This window comes from Cetorhinus maximus, chromosome 9, assembly GCF_964194155.1.
Source record: "Cetorhinus maximus chromosome 9, sCetMax3.hap1.1, whole genome shotgun sequence".
NCBI classification, from domain to species: Eukaryota; Metazoa; Chordata; class Chondrichthyes; order Lamniformes; family Cetorhinidae; genus Cetorhinus; species Cetorhinus maximus.
Genome location: NC_135887.1, coordinates 88,599,148 through 88,620,232, shown reverse-complemented (window position 1 = coordinate 88,620,232; position 21,085 = coordinate 88,599,148). Strand labels below are relative to the sequence as shown.

The 21,085-nt window shown below is 40.7% G+C and overlaps 1 protein-coding gene across 1 annotated transcript in view; it reads left to right on the top strand.

The window, feature by feature from the left end:
- Positions 1-21,085, top strand: part of LOC144684813 (circularly permutated Ras protein 1-like) — a 70,086-nt gene that overhangs the window by 34,329 nt on the left and 14,672 nt on the right. Inside the window, exons 6-15 of the mRNA XM_078549065.1 lie at positions 3,702-3,800; positions 4,471-4,562; positions 6,164-6,343; positions 8,337-8,387; positions 11,975-12,064; positions 13,202-13,353; positions 14,308-14,389; positions 15,579-15,703; positions 16,626-16,710; positions 19,801-19,907. Coding sequence (XP_078405191.1) covers positions 3,702-3,800; positions 4,471-4,562; positions 6,164-6,343; positions 8,337-8,387; positions 11,975-12,064; positions 13,202-13,353; positions 14,308-14,389; positions 15,579-15,703; positions 16,626-16,710; positions 19,801-19,907 — 1,063 coding nt within the window. The remainder of the gene's footprint in view (positions 1-3,701; positions 3,801-4,470; positions 4,563-6,163; positions 6,344-8,336; positions 8,388-11,974; positions 12,065-13,201; positions 13,354-14,307; positions 14,390-15,578; positions 15,704-16,625; positions 16,711-19,800; positions 19,908-21,085) is intronic.

The following is a 21,085-nucleotide window of genomic DNA, read 5'->3' as shown; positions in this document are numbered from 1 at the left end:
TTCTCGATACATATCCTATAGGTCGTTCTGATCCATCATCCATTCGATGGGAAAGCACTGCTTCCGCTTCATAGGGAGATGTGTCACATGCTAAAACCAACTCTTTTTTTGGGTCAAATATACGAGAAGTGTAGATGATTGTAATAAGTGTTTCACTTTTGTGAAAGCTTCCTCTTGTGGTGTTTTCCAAGACCATCGCTGGTTTTTCTTGAGTAAGTAATACAGGGGTGCCGGCTGTGTCGATAAATTAGGCAAGAAGCGTGCGTAGTAATTGATCATCCCCAAAAATGATTTCAGTTCAGATGTGTTATTTGGCACTGGTGCTTCGCTGATGGCTTCCACTTTTTCTTCAACCGGGTGTAAGCCTTGTGAATCTACCTTGTGACCTAGGTAAGTTACCTCTTTCTCTTGGAATGTGCACTTTTCTTTTATTATTTGCTCTCCAACCTGCGAAAAACGTTTCAAAACTTCTTCCAAGTTCATCAAATGTTCCTTTTAAGTGAGTCCAGTCACAAGAACGACATCCAAATAAACTACAACATGGGGCAATCCCTCTAGTAAACTTTCCATGCTTCTTTGGAATATGGCGCAAGCCAAAGGTATGCCGAAAGGTAAACGGGTGTACTGGTACAACCCTTCATGTGTACTAATGGTGACAAACATCCGGGAGGCCTTCTCTAATCCCAATTGTTGATAAGCATGACTCATATCAAGCTTCGTGTAGGCAGTTCCACCTGCCAGTTTAGCATACAAGTCTTCAATTTTTGGTACGGGGTGTCTGTCCAGCTTAGCCACTTTATCGACTGTTAATTTGTAGTCTCCACAAATTCAAATGCTTTGGTCAGGTTTGAGGACAGGTGCAATTGGAGCTGCCCACTCTGAAATTTGTACTGGTTGTATCACTCCCAGTTTTTCTAATCTGTCCAGTTCAACGTCTACCTTTTCCCGCATTGCGTAAGGTTTTGCCTTCGTGAATCTTGGTGTTGCCTTTGGATCTACATGAGTTTTTGCTTGTAGCCCCTCAACCTTTCCGAGTTCTTCCTTGAAGACTGAGCCATATTTTTGTAGTAGCTCTGATAGCTCATTAGCTCTCAGTTGGAAGATTTCCGTCCATTCCAATTTAATTTCTTTCAGCCAGTTTCGTTCGAGGAGACTAGGTCCCTTGCCTGCTACTACCATCAAGGGTAATTTCACTGTTTGAGCTCCGTAGTGTACTGTGAATTTACATATATGCCCTTGACTTGTATGTCTTCTCCCGTGTAAGTTTTCAATTTGGCGTCAGTTTCTTCCAAATTTAGTTTACGTTCCCCATGAGTCAAGTATTTAAAAGTATGCTCACCTATCACTGTAGTGGCTGCTCCAGTATCCGCCTCCATTCTGATAGGCCTTTCATTCACTCGCATAGTTACATAGATAAGTTCTGTTCTTCCTACCTTTAAATTATATAATGAATAAATATCTGAATCTATTACTTCAGGCTTTTCAATGCTGTAAATCTCATTGGTTTTTGCTTCTGTCTGAAAGTCTACCTGATTCTATCTTTGCAATGTCTCATCAGGTGTCCATTTTGATGACAGAAAAAACATACAATCTTTTTAAACTGTGATTCATTACAAGGTTGTCTGCTTTCACCTCTGTTACCATTATGCCATGTTTTTGCTGCTAAGTTATCTCTTTTAATTTGTCTGCTAACGGTGGCTGCTTCCCGCTTCTGAGTAAAGCTTTGCATTTTCATGCTCTTTTTGACTGAGGCTCCCCACCCAACGTGGAGGGTTGCGCCATTTTGTGCTCCCTGTATGGCTTGCGAGTCTCGCACTGCACCATCCATTGCCAAAGCGATTTCCAATGCCTTCTGAAAATTTAAATTTGTTTCAGACAGCAATATCTTCTGAATCGCATCTTCATTTATACTGCACAACAAACGATCTCTAAGTGTGTCATTGATCGATGTACCAAACTCGCAATGTTCAGTTAATTGTTTCAGACTTGCCACATAACAAGTGACTGTCTCCCCCGTGGCTCTATTCCTTGAGTTAAATTTGAACCATTACGTCATCACTGACAGCTTGGGCTGGTAATGATTCTTTACAAGGTTCATTAAATCATCAAAACTTTTCGAATCTGGGGCACTGGGTGCCAACAAATTTCCAATTAGTCCATGTGTCTTTCTCCCACACGTGGATAAGGGGATCGCGCGCTTCTCCTCCTGCGCATTGTTGTTCATCTGGGAGAAGAACACGAGGCGTTCAACATACTGAGACCAGTCGTCCGAGGTTGGATCGAAAGGCTCAACTCTTCCAAATTTCGGCATGCTCTGAGGAGATTACTTTGACGATCAGGGGGGAAATTTTTCTTTACTTACGACTACTGTGCGAGGTACAGCCCGATTTCGGTTCTTCTGGTTTCCTTCGTTCTTTCTTGCTTTTTACCTTGTCCTTTAGTGTCTTTTCTTGCTTTTTACTCTCATCACCAGTTTGTTGGATCCAGTGCCCTGGTTTGTTGGGGCTAAAGGATCCGGGTTACACGCTTGTTTCGAGGTGACCGAGTTGGTATCAAGACAGAGAAGATCAGTAGAAACACATTCTGTTTATTTACAAAAGGAACTTAACAGCTACACTTGTGTGCTTACAACTCAAAACCCTGCCTTTACTCTTCAGACTCCAATTTAAGACTACTGACTACACAGGTAGCCCGTGCCACTCTGCTATTAGGTACTAAGATCAAGTGATCTTACATTACAACATTTGTCTTAAAGGTATATTACACATCAGATTACTACAATTTGTTAGTGACCAGCACTAGGATATGTAACTGAGGTTGGCTTATAGAAAAGGGTTTTGATCCAATCAGCCTGTCCATTTTAGATGGATTATCCCTTTGTATGTGCCTTCTTAAGATATCAAGCAGCTTGGATACAATTGTCCCACCCACTTCAACGGCCTTTCTTGGAAACCTATTCCAAAATCCGATTATTCTTTGGAAAAAAATATTCTGCCTGACTTTCCCTTGTTATTCCTAACATGTGAGTCTATACTTGAATATTTCAATGCCCATACTGCTATTGAAAAGGTTAGGACTGGATACTTTACAGTATCACTAACAGATTCACAAGCAGTTGGTGGATATGTTAAATAGCCTATAGATGAGAAACCAAAATATTCATAATGACATTAAAGTTAAATATCCAGTATTAAAATATTTAAAAATCAATGCAATTGGGAGCACCAAAATCCTTTGATTAGATTCCAGCCCATAACTCAGTTTCATGGATCTATTATTCTATATATGAACAGTTTGAATCACCTTGGTTATATTCCATTCTGGACTTCACTTCCCACCTGATTTCCACAATGTGGGCTGTTGCTCACTGACAATGTTGATTTTGAGCAGAGTCATTGTCTGAGCATACTATTTAGGCCCAGGAATTAATATCTTCTGGGCTTCAGCATTCAACCTGAATGGTCACTACACATTTTGGCCCCCATGCCCTTAATTCCTATCCTGTTTCTCTGTGATTCACTCCTGGTCCCCTCCGTATCTCACTCCTGGTCCCCTCCATACCTCACTCTTGTTCCACTGTTACATTCTTGGGTTTGATTGACATTGTTGCTAGTCTCTGTTGGATTTGATGTTTAATATAATAATAATTGATAGTACATAATGTGAGGTTTGAATATTCTAATGTCACTCTTTTCTTGTAGCTATTCGAGCCCCTAAGAACTCCAGTTCTCCCAAGAGTAAGAAAGCCAATATAAACGTGGTCTCTGTTAACCTGGGAAAGTTGGTAGACATCAGTGGTGGTAAGTGCATTACCAGGCTCATTATTCTTTTGCATATAAAAGTGAAGGGGATCCAGGTGCTCATTACAGGCATGCCTAATCCTTTGATGTACCAATGTGCTGTGCCAAGGCCTGATGGAACACAGGCTTATGGACAATTTTCCCCAATGCTGGGTTTCAATTTTAGCCTTCCCACACATCGTGTTAAATAATTGCCTCCTTCCTTTCTGTTGTTGTAACTCACTAGGTCACATACACAGAAAAGGAAGCTTGTATTTATATAGTAATACATCTCACAAAAACATGGCAAAGCCTTTCATGTATAATGAATTTCTTTGAAGTGCAGTGACTGTTATTAGTTATGTTATATGGCAGTTCATTCTCATACCTAAGATGTTTTTTTGTAAGCTGACAGTCAACATTTTAACCCATGCATCAGTTAGTATTTCACGAGAAAACCCTTTTTATTTCACTTGATTAGACGTTGTTAATATCAACCAATTAGGTCAGTTGCAAGGTAGGACTGAAAAGTATTAGAAACAACCTAAATCAGCTGCTGTTGTTTGAAACTCAGTTTGAGCCAGTGAGTGGAATTGAAGGCTGTTGGAATCAATTAACTGTTGACTCGGAGGTGAGTGTGGCACCAACTGAGTCAACTGAACTTTAACTCTTTCTTTCTGCTCTGTTACAGAGCGAGCCCAGACTGTGAAAGCCATCTACTGCCAGAAGTGTTCAGCAGCTTTGTCCAGCGTTAGCCGGATTCACCAGAAATATGCAGACATAGTGAGTTCCAAACCTGTACTATAATGGTAAATGGTGGATGTGGTTTGAGAGTCTAGATTTTTTATAAAAGCATCACTACCATAATTCAAGGAAACATGTTATATAAGAGCCCTAATTTTCTATGTACTACTGTGCTTTCCCAACTAACAAGGTTGGAATAGCTATGCTGTGTGATTACTGAGGATTGCTGCGTAAGTAAACTTGCAATGGCAAGCCTTGTAATACATGCAATTGTGAAGGAAGTTAATTTAGTTTGCGTTATGATCCCGAACTAACCCCAAATGAAGAAATTTCACCTTTTATAATTTTTACCTTAACACAAATCAGAATCAATGTAAATTAAACATGAATCAAATGATACTTCAAACTAAAAAGGTAAATTTCACTTTAAATAGTCAATACAACAAAGACACACCTTACACAACTGCATGAACCCACATCATAGCACACATGTGGCACCATTTGCAGTTCCAAAGTTCTCTAACATGGGCTCCAACTCAGCCTCTGGTATGTAGGATTGCTCACTTTCCCATTCAATCAATTCAGCATTCACGTTGCATTCACCAACAGTCATATTCCATCTGAGGTCCCTGGATATGGTTAACACCGACAAGACTCTCTCACTCGGTTACATCGGTCCTGATGGTATCACTCTCCAGTGTTCCTTTTCAACCAACCAACAATATCCAGTTCACAATCTGATCATCTGATACAAACTCCCATCTCATTTGCATGCCTGAGCTATTCACAACACTTTTAAGATTCAGTCCCATTTAACTTTCTCATACCTAGCTTCCCCAAGAGCTTCTGGAATTCTACTTTTCTTTCTACTGCCAAACTGAAAACTGACCTTTTCATCGAGAGCCTTTCTGGCTTCTCCTCAAACAAATTCTGTTTTCCTTTTTCTGACTCTGTCTGCTTTCTCTTTGTGTCTGTATCTGTGTGGTGATTGCCTTCTGCCTCCAGCTATCCATTGTCTCTGGCTACTTGGCTTCTGTAACTTCCTTCCTGTTGGTACTGCTTCCACGTCAAGGGTCACCAGGTCACATGGACCAGTATTTCTTCTTATCCAAGAAAATTACCATTAATCCCTTTACAACTTATTTAAACATGTTTAAAACAATTACGGATTCCCCAGACATTTTAAAGGAATTACAAATTTTCCTTACTGTTACAGCTTCTGAGTCAAAGGTCAACGCATTTGGCAAAATAAAAAATAAAATAATAATAAAGTAAAATAAAATGCTGATTCCATCATCTTCTTGTTACTCCTTAAGACCAGGAGTGCCCCTATGAAATTTCACAGCCAAATATTTTAATTCTGCAAGTCTGAACTCTCATTATAGTTATTCTTTCATCTTTCCCAATCTGTACCTTTAATACTTTATAACATCACTTGTAATGGCTCCAACAAAACTTTTTATAAAGCTGTGTTTAAAGGACATCCCCATTTTAAAGTATTGCTCTGCTAGTCACACTCCAGGATGGGGTCTCCCTTGGCCTAGTTTGATGCTACTAGTTATCTCTGTAATTGTTTGCACAAGCTATCTTTTTATTAAATGCTGAACAACTGGTCTCTTTTTTTTTTCTTTCTTGTCCAGATATGGCCTTGCGAATTCTGTAATATGCACAATGTGGTCACTCGATCCTTCAGTACAATACCCAACAGTCAAGATGTCACGTATCTCTCAGGATCTGTCGATGAAGATTATATGAATGTGGACGACTCTTTGGTTGTCTTCTGTGTGGACATCTCAGGAAGCATGTGTGCAACCAATGAGGTAAGGAGGATTCCTGGGGCCTCTTAGAGATGCCCACCCAAGAACATTAGCTTTCATCATGAAAGGAACTTCAGGATCCAGAACACATCCCACTACATGCTGTTCACTGTCACCAATATTTTTGGACAATCTTCATCAGGGAGGACAAGCCAGTTTCTTTATTTACAACCCTTACTATAACACCAAACATAATATTAAACATATAACATTAAAAGTACAGTTACAAAGCTACTCAAAAGCCAGGAAAAGCATTATTATTGAAATACCCTACAGAAATAACAATATGCAGAAAATATAATTGTCACTGTCCTTAACTGTATATACCATTTCTCTAATAATAAAATAGAAAGAGCTGGAAACACTCTGCGGGTCTGACAGCAATTGTGCAGAGAGTTATGAAAAAGAGTCATACCGACTCGAAATGTTAACTCTGTTTCTCTCTCCACAGATGCTGCCAGACCTAATGAGTATTTGCTGCACTTTCTGTTTTTATTTCAGATTTCCAACACCTGCACTATTTTGATTTTGTAATCCAAATTCGAATTGATTTACTGCACAGGGAATAAAGTCATCCCCAATAACATCCGCAGTATCTTGCTTTTATATTGTTTCTCTGGCGGATTCCATCAGCATTTTGTTACTTCTGAAGACCAGGAGAACCCCTATGAAATTTCATAGCCAAATATTTTAATTCTGCAAGTCTGACCTCTCATTTTAGTTATTCTTTCACCTTTCCCGTTCTGTGCCTTAATGCTTTATAACATCATTTATGTTGGTGTCAAATCTAATTTAATGTTGTTCAATCATTTTTCATTATAAACTTAAGTTTCAAATCTTTTTATTTGTCTCTTCTTTCTTCCGTCTCCCATCATCCATTTTGGAGCCATAAGTAGGTTTTAATAATCTGGATTTTCATTGGATGCAAACTGGCTTCCAGAGCCCATCCAAAACCCAGCATGGGAAGATTGACATGGTCATGTCTGCAATGCAATGAAGTTACCCTTCTGTGTATGTTCACAAAGTTGGGTTAGGAAGAGGGTTTGTTAGTGAATACAGTTATCAGTTACAGCAACCGGGTGCTGGGGTGCTCAGCCAAGTAATCATCCACACCAGTCAAAGGGTTGAAGATGAGCAATGACACTAATGTATAGCATACACGTCCTAACTAGGGAGACAAACAAAACTTTTATGTGACATGTACATATCTACGTGAAATGAATACCAATAGGAGTAATAGCTTGGCTCAGTTGATAGGGCTCTTTTTTTCTAGATCAGAAGTTTATACTCTTAGATGCACACAATGTAAACTGACGGAGGCGTGCTGTCAGAAGCTGCTAGACAAAATGTTAAACTACATTCCCATGTGTCTGCTTTGCTGATTCAGGTGGATGTTCATGGTCTCATGCCAACTTTTAAAGTATGGCAATGAGTTCCCCTTGACAACTGGCCAAAATTTCTTCCGCAATTAACATCACTAAAATCAGATTAAATGGTGGTCTCTAGTGGCTGCTGTGTTGGTCTAGGTAACAGTCACTACTGTCCAAAAGTATTTATTGTGTGAAGAAATTAGAGATATTTTGACAAAATTAGGTGCCAATGAAACACTGTTTGTACAGTGTAACATTAAGACATTTGTGCAATAGAATGCGGGTACATATACAGGTAATCATGGACACAAAGTTAGGGGTGAAGAACATCAAAGATATATTGGCACATTGTGCTATTTACATAACAGATCCATAAAACACATCAGAATGTTCATTGTAAATGACGTGTGTAGTTCTCAAAGTATATATTTTATCATTTTCATATGGGTACTTCAATGATCTCCAATAGAAAGGACTGATCTAGCTCAGTGCACCAAGTTGCTGTGATGCTTTGATTTTGATTCTTGAGATGCAGTATAATGGTCATCATGAGGCCATTAGGATTGCTTACACCTAATCCAGAACCCATGTATAAACAACTCAAGATCGTCCATTCTGCTTTATAGATTGAGGTTGCTGATGAAGGTTCCAGAACAGTTCATATATCAAGACTGCAGGTAACTATTTGCTTTGATGTTTCAGGGTGGGATGGAGAGATCCAATGGGAAATGCATTGAATGTTGCGTAGGGTGGAATACTAGTGGTCTGTAAAGCTCTCAAACCCTCAGAAACTTGGGTCAGAAATAAGCACCCCATAGGGCGTGTACATGAAAAAATTACAGTTCATCACCTATCTTATTAACTCTTAACAGCTGTTTTCTCTTATTTTCAATATTATTTGATATCAGCTTATAATTAACAGTTATCAGATACCTAGCGCACCATGTAGACATGCCTCCATTTTATGCTATGGACTGATGAAACCATGACTGAACATTCTCACCCCTCCTCACGCCCTTTCTCAAGAGGAATGTGTGTCACACTGGCAAAGGAGGAAAACACTGAATGGAGATCTGACTGGGAGAGTACACTGAGAAGAATCCACAAGGTTGCTCCTGCTCCCCTCAATTTTAGTTTTTTTGCAGAACAGCATTTGATACAGGCCTGGAAGTGGCGCTTCACTGAGCTTTGCAAACTCAGTTGTGGCTGGCATGTTTGTGCAAATATATGTATGTGTGTGTGGGGAGGGCTGTAAGAGAGGGGAATAAATAACAAAATAGGGGACAGGGAGTAACAATTTAATTAAGGAAACAAGTCATTTTCATTTCATTCTAGCAATATGTGCATAGTTCATATTCAATCTTATATCTGTAAAAATCTGGAATGGGTTTTAATATTTATTAATTATTTAAAATGCAGCTTGTTGCTAAGTTGGATTAATTTGAGTGTTCGATGATTTTCCATTCTTCATTTTTCTTATTTGAATGAATACATTTCTGAAAATGTTTGCTAGGCTTTCCCTTTGAATTGCCACCACTGACCAAAAAAGAAAATAATGGGCAGAATTTTGCCTTCAGTGAGTTGGGGGCGGGGCCCACTCTCCGACGCGTAAAATGACGCGGGATGATGTTGGGCGGAACCCCCGACGTCATCCCGCCCCATTTAAATTTTCAGGAAGGCGGGGGCACAGCAAAATCAGCTGCGGGCCCGCCGACCTGTCAATGGCCAATTGAGGCCATTGACAGGATCATTTAAACAATTAAAGGACCTTAAGGTTGGCAGGCAGGCCAGGAGCCCCGTCGACAAATAGAGAAAACGTGAAACCTCATCCAGCGGCGGGATGAGGTTTCATGCAGGGTTTAAAAAATTTTAATAAAGTTATTGTGTAAATTATGAACATGTCACATGAGGGGGACATGTTAGGGAATTTTCTTTTTCTATTTTTAATATTTTTCAAAGTGTCATCGATCTCCCTGAGGCTGCACTTAGCCTCAGGGAGATGTGCACATGCACGAAAGAGCGCATTCTCGCTTTTAGGGAATCCCCCCCCCCCCCGTCCATACAGGAAGCGCATAGCGCTTCCCACCGGACTTCACGCTGGGCGGGCCTTAATTGGCCTGCCCATGTAAAATAGCGGTGCAGCCCGCTTCACTGGTGGGGATCTGCTCCCCGCCCCCTGGAGATTGGGTCGGGTCCGCCCGCCCGACAGGCAGAAAATTCTGCCCAATGTGTTTGCAAAATCACTGAGAAGCAGGCCCACACCCAGGACCTCCAGGTGGGCATGGTGGCTGCCAGTCACCAGGCTGAAACATCACTTAGTACTGGGTAATACCAGCTTATTGCAGATCCCACCCCCAGAGTATGAGAACTCTGGGCCCCTGGAAACGCCTCTGCGGTCACAGGTAAGCCTTGTTTGGGGCAGAAGTTCCTGCCCAAAAACGGCCACACAGAGACTGACAGAGGAGGCTTGGGCCTATTGTATCCGGGCCTACGGCCTCTTCCCTGTGTTTTCTACCGTACCAACTTGCAGCAGGAATAAGCTGAAAGGTGCACAGAAATTTCAAAGCTGGTTTCTCATCATCAGGAACTATTTGAAAGAAATGGTGCTGAAAGTGAAACGGAATGTGGGGGCTAAGTGCAAGTTTTGCCTCACTAATTGTCATGTTTAGAAATTACTTTTTTTGGCTGTGCGGGTGATATAAAATTGCTTCTGATAGTTTCGAAAACCGCAGGTGCCTCAAACTGCAGGAACAAATTATTTCTTCTCAAGAACTAAGCTGACGTTTTGATTGTGGAAATAGAAATGTACGGAGTTTTCTGAGTTTTGGTTTTAACCAAAATGACTTTCCCGATAGCTCTGTGAATAGATGCACTTTGTATTGTGATTCTGCACTGCACAGACCAGAACAATCCTGAGTTCAATCCCTTTTCTCCAATGCATTGTCTGATCTCGGTCAATTGGAGGGGCAAGGGATGAATCAGTACTGGTACCTGCTGTTATTTCTATCCAAAGTGCACAAGTGAATTTTGACACTCGGCACGGTAAGGCTCAACAATAATTCCTCCCTTGATCAAAAATCCAATTGACACTCGCTGTCCAAACTTGCATTTTACAGAAGGACTGCTGACAACAATGGACAAAAATGTAATCCAGGTGACATGATCCCTGGTTCTGTAAACTTCTTTTATGATTAATTCTCCCAGTGCCACTCTTTAGATAGCTTTTTGTATCAGGGAAACCTTTTAGAGATCCAGGAGAGTCCAGTCACTTGTGTCTCTTGTACACAATTAAAAGTAAATGGTGGCAGTGACCCAAATTCACAGCCATGACTCCTCACATAGCCAGGTTCTGGCTTCATTTGGGTCTTTATAGAAACCAGGCAGGGGAAGAAGGAGAACAATAAATGAGCCAGGCCAGGCCAGAATTTGTCACCTTTGTTATTGGTGGCAGATTTTGGGTCACTGTTCGGCCAGTGTTTACTTATAGACCCCACTGCAATGACTATTCAGCTCAGTGAGCCCCTGAGGGTAATGTTATCTTTGAGCTTTGGTGTAAAACAGGCAATTTCAAGAAAGCCATCCTTTGTATACCACACTTGATTCATTTTTCCATCAAAGCCACTGAAAGGGGATATCAAGAGAGCTGGACAATGGACACTGCCCATTTCATAGTATCACCCAAATAAAATTACCCCCAATTCTTTTGAAACTCCCACTCAATCTACCTGATCATAAATCCATCCCCTCCACTTAATATCCTGAAGGCATGTTCTGTCTAAACATTCTCTAATTCTTAAAATAAATCAAGAAAAACTCCAGAATATTGAGCTCCCTCCTGATTCCTTCCCCATTTAAACCTGGTCTACTGCCCACTACAGACAACATTCCCAAGATCACAGCATCACAGGGATCTGGAATATTTAATCAGCTTAATCCCCATTTCAATTTATAGAACAATAGTTGTAAATGTTTTTAGGGTAATAAGTGATGTTTAGAAATATGCCTATGCAGTCATGTCATCAACCTTGCAACAAAGACATTTCAATGGTCTGGGCTTCATTAAAAATAAAACAAAGTTTAGGGGAATAATTCACCCTGCAACATGAAATAAACAATGGAGAAGTCTCCCAGGGGCAGCTGATTTACTTTGTGATGTTCATTATTCCACCCCTTTGATAACACAGAGCCTATAATTGGGTATGTGCTAGTATAGAAGCTGTTGTGTATCATTGTTTAAACTGACCACAAACTTTCTTTGCTACAGAGTGTCCAAGAAGCCATCTTGAGATCTTTGAATCACATAACACAAACCAGTCCTCAAAAGCGAGTCGCCTTGGTTACATTTAATGATGAGGTAAAGTGACATAATTATAGGAAATAATGTGGATGGTACAGTGGGTAGGTAAACTGAGATAAGGGTATATTAGATTGATGGGTAGGTGTATTTGATAGCAGAGTTTTCAGGACAAGGAGGTATACTTGACCATCTCTCCAGTTTGAGGAACTCCCAGTTTTAAAGCCTAACCTTTTGCCCCCTGTCCGCAACAACCATTCCTTGTAAACACTGCTTCCTAGAAATAATTAGGTGTAGTTATGGGTTGTACTATCAAATAGAAAAGAAATAATACATTGAGCTCAGGTTTACTGTCCAAGCATTTTAATAAGAGAGTTGCAGAAAGGTGATGTTTTACGTCAAAGCTGAAATTTGAATACAGAATTGAGATCCTATCTCTTGGCCTGTGGGATCATTTCATTCTGATGTCTAACGCTAACTGCAACTCATACTTAGTAATTCAACACTTGCAGTAAAAATTCTGTTTTGGGTGCACTCAGTGAAACAGGCATAAATTGCACCTAAAATTGTGCCCATTTTGAAAAGTGCTTTTTCCTTTGATTTTCTGCACAACCCCATTCACCACATGCAAAATCCTCCATGGACTAGCGCAGTCAGGCAACGTTTTAAAATGTAACCCTTCCTTTAAAGAATTGCTTTAAAATATTCCTTGACATACAGTATTTAAAAGTGGTAACTTGGTGCAGTTTGATTAACATAGCTGAAAATGGGTTTAATCACAAAAAAATATTTTAATCACAGTATCAATTCACCATCTGTGCTTAACCAGATATTAAATTACTGAAAATTACTTCTATAAAAAAAGAACTGTTTGCTACTTATTGAGGTAGAATAATCAGTTTCTTAGTAAATAAAAACAATCAAAAGCACCCGATTTAAAATGTTCTTATTTAGTGTCCTTACACCCAAAAGATCCAGTTTAATTTTTAAAGTCTCCCCAAAACCCTGCTAATGAGGGCAATTAGTGGAAACTCTCAATGGTGATTATTTCATTCTGGGAGTGTGGACAGTTTTGTGGGCAAGGTCTGAATTAACTGAAAAGATTGGGTAACTCAAGTTATGCTTAATGTAATTTGCCCTTAAAATTCCGCAATTAATTGCGCTGTGCAAAAGGTCCATATCCGTTTTTCTTTCCAGGTAACAATCTATGGGGATGGTATGGGTGAGCCTGCAAAACTGAGCGATTATCAGCTATTGGATTCTGACTATTTAAAGACAAGAGGGAGCGAGTATCCTGTTCCACGATGCGTTGCAGAAAGCCTTCACGCACTAAATTATCGGGTCCATGGGTAAGTACTGCATTCACTGTTCATTAATTGAACGTCAAACAATCGTTGCATGGATATAAAACATACTTGTTGTTTTGCTGGAATTGGCTTGTCCAATATAAAGAGAGAACAGCATCCTGCCAGGCACAGTTACACCGAAATATCCTTCTACAACCAGCACTGAATGTGAAGGAATAGTCAAGGTGACTTCAAAGAGACACCCATTTACATTCTCAGGACACAATCTAAACTCATTTTGTTCAAGAAAATGCAAGCAGGGAAAGACCATGTAGTCTACCCCATCACCCATCCTTTTCGGGGTTCAATCTCGCCCTTCTTCATTCTTTTTCCTGCTGTAAGCCCATTTCTCTCTGCCCTCTTGTTTAAAAATCAGGCAGGATGTCCAGGGCTAGAGCTCCTTCATTACAATGTAGTAGGAAATTACAGAAAGAACAAAGGCTGACTGGTATCTGGAATAATTTGCCAGGCAGAATTGTGCAGGCACAGATGTTGGGAACATTCATACACAGTTGGGCTAACAGAGTTTGAATACTAGTGTTAAAACTTTGGTGAGTCAAGCAGCCCATTCTTGTTTGACTTTTGTTTTGTTCTTATGGTCTGGCTGACCTAGTTCCTTTTATCCTGCATTTTATGTTTGATCTCAACTTTTGCTGAAGTGGCTGACTCCTGCTGGGATCCATCTCTAAATGGATAAGCTGCGAACAGATAGTAAGCATCTACAAGCCAATTTCAAGCAGCAATTTCACAGTCAATGTCAATCCTGTCTTCAGTTAATGTGCACACATTGTCCTGTAGAGGTCTCTCGGGTAAATGGGAACACACCAGCTCTTTTTTTATTGCTCCCTGGATAAATGTGGGTTTAGCCCTTGCACCAGCTAGAGTTCAGATAACTCACCACAGGTCAGGACGTAGCTGTGCTTTATCTTGATCTCTTATCTTCATTAATCTCTACAGAATGCGAGAACAAGGTGCCACTGCCCTGGGACCAGCTGCACTCGTATCAGTAGCAATAGCGTCAAAGAAACCTGGGTCAAAGGTGAGTGAGTAATGTAGCATCTATAATTAAAGTAATTGTGGATCAGAACCAAAATTATATGGAAAGAGCTGGGAAGTGGAATTAATTCTTTCAAAAATTCAGCAAAAGCCAAATGGCTTTCTTCCTTGCTGTCAGAATTCTATGATTAATGTACAAAATAGAAGAAATATGTAATTTTAACCTGTAATCTCATGAAAAGTCTAAATTTTATAGATTTGTTTAATGCTGGTTTATAACATCCAGCACATTGGAAACACACAGACACCTTCACTGATTCCACTCTGACTGGTGTTAACAAAACTGGTAGCATTAACCTGATTTAAAAATGTTCTAGTTTAAGCACTCTTCAGACCACACCAAGAAAAATTATAATGTTTTTAAGTTGGAAGGAACAGGAGGAACAACATTGTGTTACACAGCAATGTGATGTGGGCTCATGCCTGTGATTGTTCCACACACACAGTTCTCAGTATCACTCTTACAACCAAGGTCAGCAAAACCCAATGATTTTCAGTGCAGTCACCCCTCTTAACAACCAGTTCAAATGTGGCAATAACACTTGACTGTACGGATAGGCCACATGGGAATAGCAGTTGTCTGGAGAGACCCAAAAATGGATCTTTTTTTTAAAAAAAAGCTACTTCACCTCTTCTCTTTAATTCACTGCAGTTCCAAGGGTGCTAGTTATTCTCTGGTATTTTGCCCAAGTGACCACGTTTTGTTGTTTGATGGTTGTGAAGGTTGGCAGATTATTCAGCAGCATGAGACAGCTATCTCAATCCTGTTCTCACCCAACGTTACATGTACACTTGCTTTCCAACTGGAATTGTTGGTTACCAATAGGGAGCAGGAGAAGCACTGAGACCAATTGCAAATTCTGAAATTAGCTAACCCAGTACAGACCTAGAATCCAATCATGTGGTCTCCTGGTCTTCATAGCCTCAGTACAAAGCTCACAGTGCTTTTATTCAGCAAGTCATGGGGGGAAGGGGTGGGGAGTTAAGGCTTCTCATTCATATCATATATACGGGCACGCTTTGCAGTCTGCCATCAAGTGCTATTGCTGGCAGTTATGGGGAGTTGGGGACAATTACCTGTGCAACACCTCCTATAGAAGGCTGGGTTCTCAACAAACATGCTGCATCTGTAAAGACAGGTCTATAACCGCAATGAATTCTGCTTAACTTAGGTAATCATCTGCACAGACGGGAGGGCAAACACGGGCCTCGGATACCTGGAAAGCGTGGAGGAAGATGTGTACAAGTGTTCCAGAGAGTTTTACAATAATGTAGGAGAGCAGGCAACTTTAAACGGGTAAGCAGTCTTCTTTTACATTCCACAGTTTGTTTTTATAGTTATCATTAAACTTATTATCTTCAAATGGTGGAATGCACAATTTATATAGCACTTTATCATGTTCAAGAAAAATCTTAAGACATTTAATGTGCAATGAATAACCTATGTGAAGTAACAGTTATTTAGTAGGTAATTGCATCAGCTTTCTGTGCTTCTGATCTCCAAGTAGAAATGAGATGAATGGCATTCACTTCAGTGTTGTTTAAAAAGCATGTAAACATGAATCATCTTTGTCCCTGGGTTATTCTAAGCTGCCAATATGGATCAGACTAGCTTGCAAATGTCTGTCTAGGCTTGAATATTCCCATATCTAAGAACATTCTTCTCATACCCTTGGATAGCTTGTCATCTGACCCTTCGCCATTTTTAGCTTCATTCATCTATATCCTGTCTTCAAACGTTTCTTGTCTTCCTCAATTTTCTCTGAACCTTCCTCTTTTATTCTTTCTGTGCTTCAAATATCCCCTCTTACACATTCCTCCTTCTTCCTACATCCTTACTGTGCTGAAATAAAAACTGGAATTGTACAGTGCCCTGCTGCATTCTTTCAAAGGCATCAAACCTGTGGAATTCCTGATCTACACTTGTCTTTGCTCTTTCCTAGAATATTTAGGCTTTTGAAACCTAATCTTGGTGTCAGCTAGCCACCATTTCCTGCTTTGATTTGTCTTCTGTCCTGCTTTTTCAATGTGTATTACGGATCTAATAAAGCTCCATTCCAGGCATAAATTTTTACTTTTATTGAATATGTACCAACCTGATACAAATTTCTATAACTAATGTATACTTCAGCAAAATTCCTATCGTAAAGTTATAGTAACAATAATAAAACAGAGAAATATTCTGATGTGCAGTGTCACAATTTCTGTTCTTGCTGTAGGGTGATTGTATCGGTTCTGACAATAGAGGGCACAGACTGTCGACTGGCAGAGCTTGGGAAACTGGCTGATCAGACAGGAGGAAGGGTAAGAACACAGAGGAAGGAGGGGAAGTGATAATACTTCATTTACTTCATAGTTACTTCATTTAAAAATGTAGTACATGTACTGAAAGATATTTAAATGACTCTTGTAGAAAGATCTTGAGAGCAGTGAAGAATGTCAGCATATGAATGATTTTTACAAATACACTTAAATTAGATTAAGCTTCAGCTTTTTAAGCTCCCCCATTGGTTCAGTGAAGGAATGCACAATGTGAGATAGTACAGTACTGGACCATAAACAAGAAAGTCTCAGGTTCAGTTCCTGGCTAATGTTGAATTAACTGATTTCAACTGATCAGGCAGCAATTGGGATGCTACATGACAACTTGTCTAGGGAAGAAGAAAATATTAGCCAGGGTTCCTGCTCCAGAAAGCAGTCCGTCGACCTGGAGGCAACCCATGATACTTCTAGGCTGACATTCTTTTCTTCTTAAGGTGTTGGAATTGAAGTGCTTCACATTACACACCAGATATTAATATTCAGAGTTTCTGGTCATGGGCAGCTAATACTGCCTTTGGCAATTCATGGCTCATTCTGAGTCCCACTTATACCTTTGGACTTGGGCAAAAAATAGACCTTGTCTCAATATTTTAACACTGTGGTCACTTGACATGGTTGTTCTAATTGTTCTCTACCAGCTGATGTATCTGCTGTGTTATTCATGAATGGAAAGAGCATGGTATTGCACCCTGGAGTATCTGAGCTGTTGTAAGAATCACCCCCCAAAACTTCTTCTTTTTTCATTCTGACAGCCTCCCTACTACAAAAAAATCCTTAAGTTTACTTCAGTGACAAGTGAATAATATGGCAATACAAGGCCTTACCCAATATGAGAACCACATAGGCTTGAAAACTGACCAACTGTCTGTCAATGGTTAAATCAGCTCCATGGGAAGTCCTGCTGTTAAGGTTCACAGAGTCTTTGGGCAGAATTTTCCCAGCCAGGTGGAGATGGGTTCTGGTGCATGCAGAGTGGGAAAATACCAAAAGATGATGTTGGTTTGGGATCCTGGTATCATTTCACCTTCATCTGGCATTCCCTGGAGTGGGTTCCAAACAGGTACACCCATGGGTCCAGTGGAAAGGCATTGAGGTGATTAAAAAGTCAATTGAGAATCTTTTTAACCATGAATTCCTTAACAGTGCACGGTTTCCATGCCGTGTCTGCCCCTCACCAGGGTCACCGAGGTGAGTGGAAAGAGCTTCTTCACTGAAACTAATCGGCTGGAAAGGCTCCAGCAATGGCTATAGAGAGATTGCCATTCAAAGCACTTCTCTCAGAGAGCGCTATTACTGCTTGACAGGTGATTACCAACTTCTGGGAAAGCACGTCATCTGCCTAGCACTTCACTCACATTCATTTACATTTCCCTGCTGCCAGCCACCATCTGGGAGCAGCTTGTGCAGCTTCATTTTCCACCTTGCTAAGGGGCAAAAGCAGAGACCACACTGCTGTCAACAGCAGAAGAAACGGCACCATCAGCAGCACCAGCTACCTTCTCCTCACCTAAATTTTCCTCCACACGGCAGAAAGGGTGGACACCGAGATTCAGCTAAAAGTAAGCGAGAGCCACCGATACAGGCAGAGGATCAGCTCTCTCGACATGTCTGAGCAGCAGTTCCTCAGGGGGCTCAGGAGGCAGGTCACTGCAGACCTTGACAGCTGAGAGTGTTAATACTACTCACCTTTCCTGCCCTCCTGAAGTCGCACATCCCCTTGGTGCACTGTCCTCCTGCTGCTGACTTTCTCGGCCAATTCCATCCATGCCTCCTTGCTTAGAAAGACTGTTCTCTTCCTTCCATCTTTGGGAGAGATAATTTCACTGCAGCCCCTCAGATCCTGCAGCAGGACTTCCAGGAAAGAGTGAGAGGCCCAGGAGGGCGGCCTTCCTAGGTCTCCTCTCCATTCCTGTTCTTGCTGCAGTCTCAGAAATCCAAGTGCTGGTGAACTATTGTAACTATGTCATGATCCCTCTACTTAGTAATCCTTCCTTTGGAAGACTGGATATGTTGTCTCACATGTCCTCCCTGATTGGCCGGGGAACCTGGAGGCAGGTTACTTTTGCTGTGGCTCTGGGAAAAAGCTGTGGGAAAGCTCACTCGATAAGAAACTGGGTTCCAACTCAAAAATTGTCCCACTATTTGGCAGGGATTAGGTGGAGAAGATTCCACTTTTTGTCTGTTTGACATGGTCGAGTGAAATGGATATCTGCTGATCTTGTACAAAAGCTAATGGCTTAATGTTATGTTTGTTAATTCTAAATTTGTGGACAACACATAACTTTATATATTTGTTTCTAACTAGACATACATCTATCGCACTCTTACTTTTTACTGACCCCTCTCTGGGTGATGTAACCCCAGTGTTATTAGCCAATGAAGATCCCAGTACTGAAGAATCCTGTTTCAGGATCAGTGCTTTAAGTCCCATTTAAAAGGTGGTTATAGATAACCCCTGACATGTCAGTTTTGCCAACATCCTTTCAAGGACATTCGACCTTCATGGATACACATGCACCCACCACAACTAAACAACTTCCTCTAAGAATGGGCAAACATACCTTCTGGGATTGACAGGTTCTCAATTCCTGTCAGGCTGTGCTTCATCCTCCTCACTTGTTCTGATCTAGACAGTGAAAATTGGCTGATCAAATGTTCTGGATACACAAGAGTTCCAACTGCTGCTGCTGTACCTCATGACAGAGATAGGGCAGTCTGACCTTGCACATGGATGCCCTGCATGGCCAGTACGCCAGGGTCTTCAAGGGATAATTTCCATAACACCTGGTTTTTGAAGTCAGGATTTGCCAGAATGCCTGCATCATGCCTTTTCCCACAGAATTTAGTAAAGTGTGAACATGAAAGAATTAATCAATCCCTCATTCAAGTCTCCCAAGTTATGCTATTACAGCAAGGTTGGGGACCTTGGCTATTACTAGCTTTTAAGGAGCAGTACATCCTTGGTACAATGCTAAGATTTTGAAATATTCATTCAAGCGCGCCTTGGCTGAAACTTTCACTCCTCTATTTTTTCTTCTATCTATGCTGATCTGATATCATTTCTAATTCCAGGTCAACATTGTTGATCCAGTTAATTTACCGAAAGAGATTCAGGCCACTTTGGAGGATGACGTAATTGCAACTGATGCCACTGTCACCTTTGTGGTCCCTGAGCAGATGTGAGTGTAACCTTCCAAGGGATTAGTGTATGTAGATATCAAATGATCGCCCAAGAATGGACAGCTCCTTTGCAATTCACTGAAAGTTATCTGTTGTGTCCTATGTATATAACGCTTTTAATTCAGCAAAATATCCCTCGGCACTTCACAGATGGGACCAAGCAGGAAATGGGGCACCAAGTAGGAAATGGGAGAAGTTAAGGGGCATGAAGTTGCAGTTGAAGATGGAGATTTTGAGAAAACATTTGATGATGGTAAAAGATGTAACAAAACAGGCAGAGGACGGAAGTTCAGCAAAGAATTTCAGAGTCCAGAAGTGCAATGGTTGAAAGACCATTGGGTGCAGTGAGCCACAAATGGGGTCAGATTTCCATTACTAGGGTGGCAACCTTTCACCTTTAATATCACACTGGCAGTCACCAATATGTCAAGTGAGGCTCTGACATTCTCCCCTAAAAGTCCCTTGTCAGCAATAGAGAAATTCTCTTACGTCAGTCTGTGTAAATAGGGCCACTGTGAATGACTGAAGAAATTGTCGCATTTGTTTGACACTTAAAAAAGTAATGTTTAGATTATAAAAGCAAAATACTGCTGGAAATACTCAGCAGGTCAGGCAGCATCTGTGGAGAGAGAAACAAAATTAACGGTTATTAATTTGTTATTAATGTTGGGTTATATTTTCTATGTTCTATGTTAACTGTATGCTCCTAAACATCCTGAGAAATCAGGGTAAGAGTCAAATATTCTTCATTGATAAAGCACACTGTTAGGCCTCAAGTGATGCTGAGCTGGACAAGCACAGTTCCTAAGGTGCAATACTGATCCAAGTGATACTCAACCACTTAAACCCTACTAATATGGTGGGCTGCTAGGCCCGAGTAGTACTAAGTCATACAAGTCCAAATACTAAGGGTGTATTGCTGGAAAAAGATACACGTTGAAGCTTTTCATCTTGCACAAATCAGGACGCTTTGCAAGAATACCAATATAAGGAGAAAACCACAATTTATACTGTATAAGAAAGTGCTGATTGGTTGGCAAGTGGACTCTGATTGGTAGAGGCATTGCCATGGAGAATGCACCTGTGAATGTGACTGACAGTTTCGTTTAAAATTTAAACCAGGCAGCTGGACCCTGATTGGTCAAGGCATTGCCCTGAGGAATGAGTCAGCAAATAG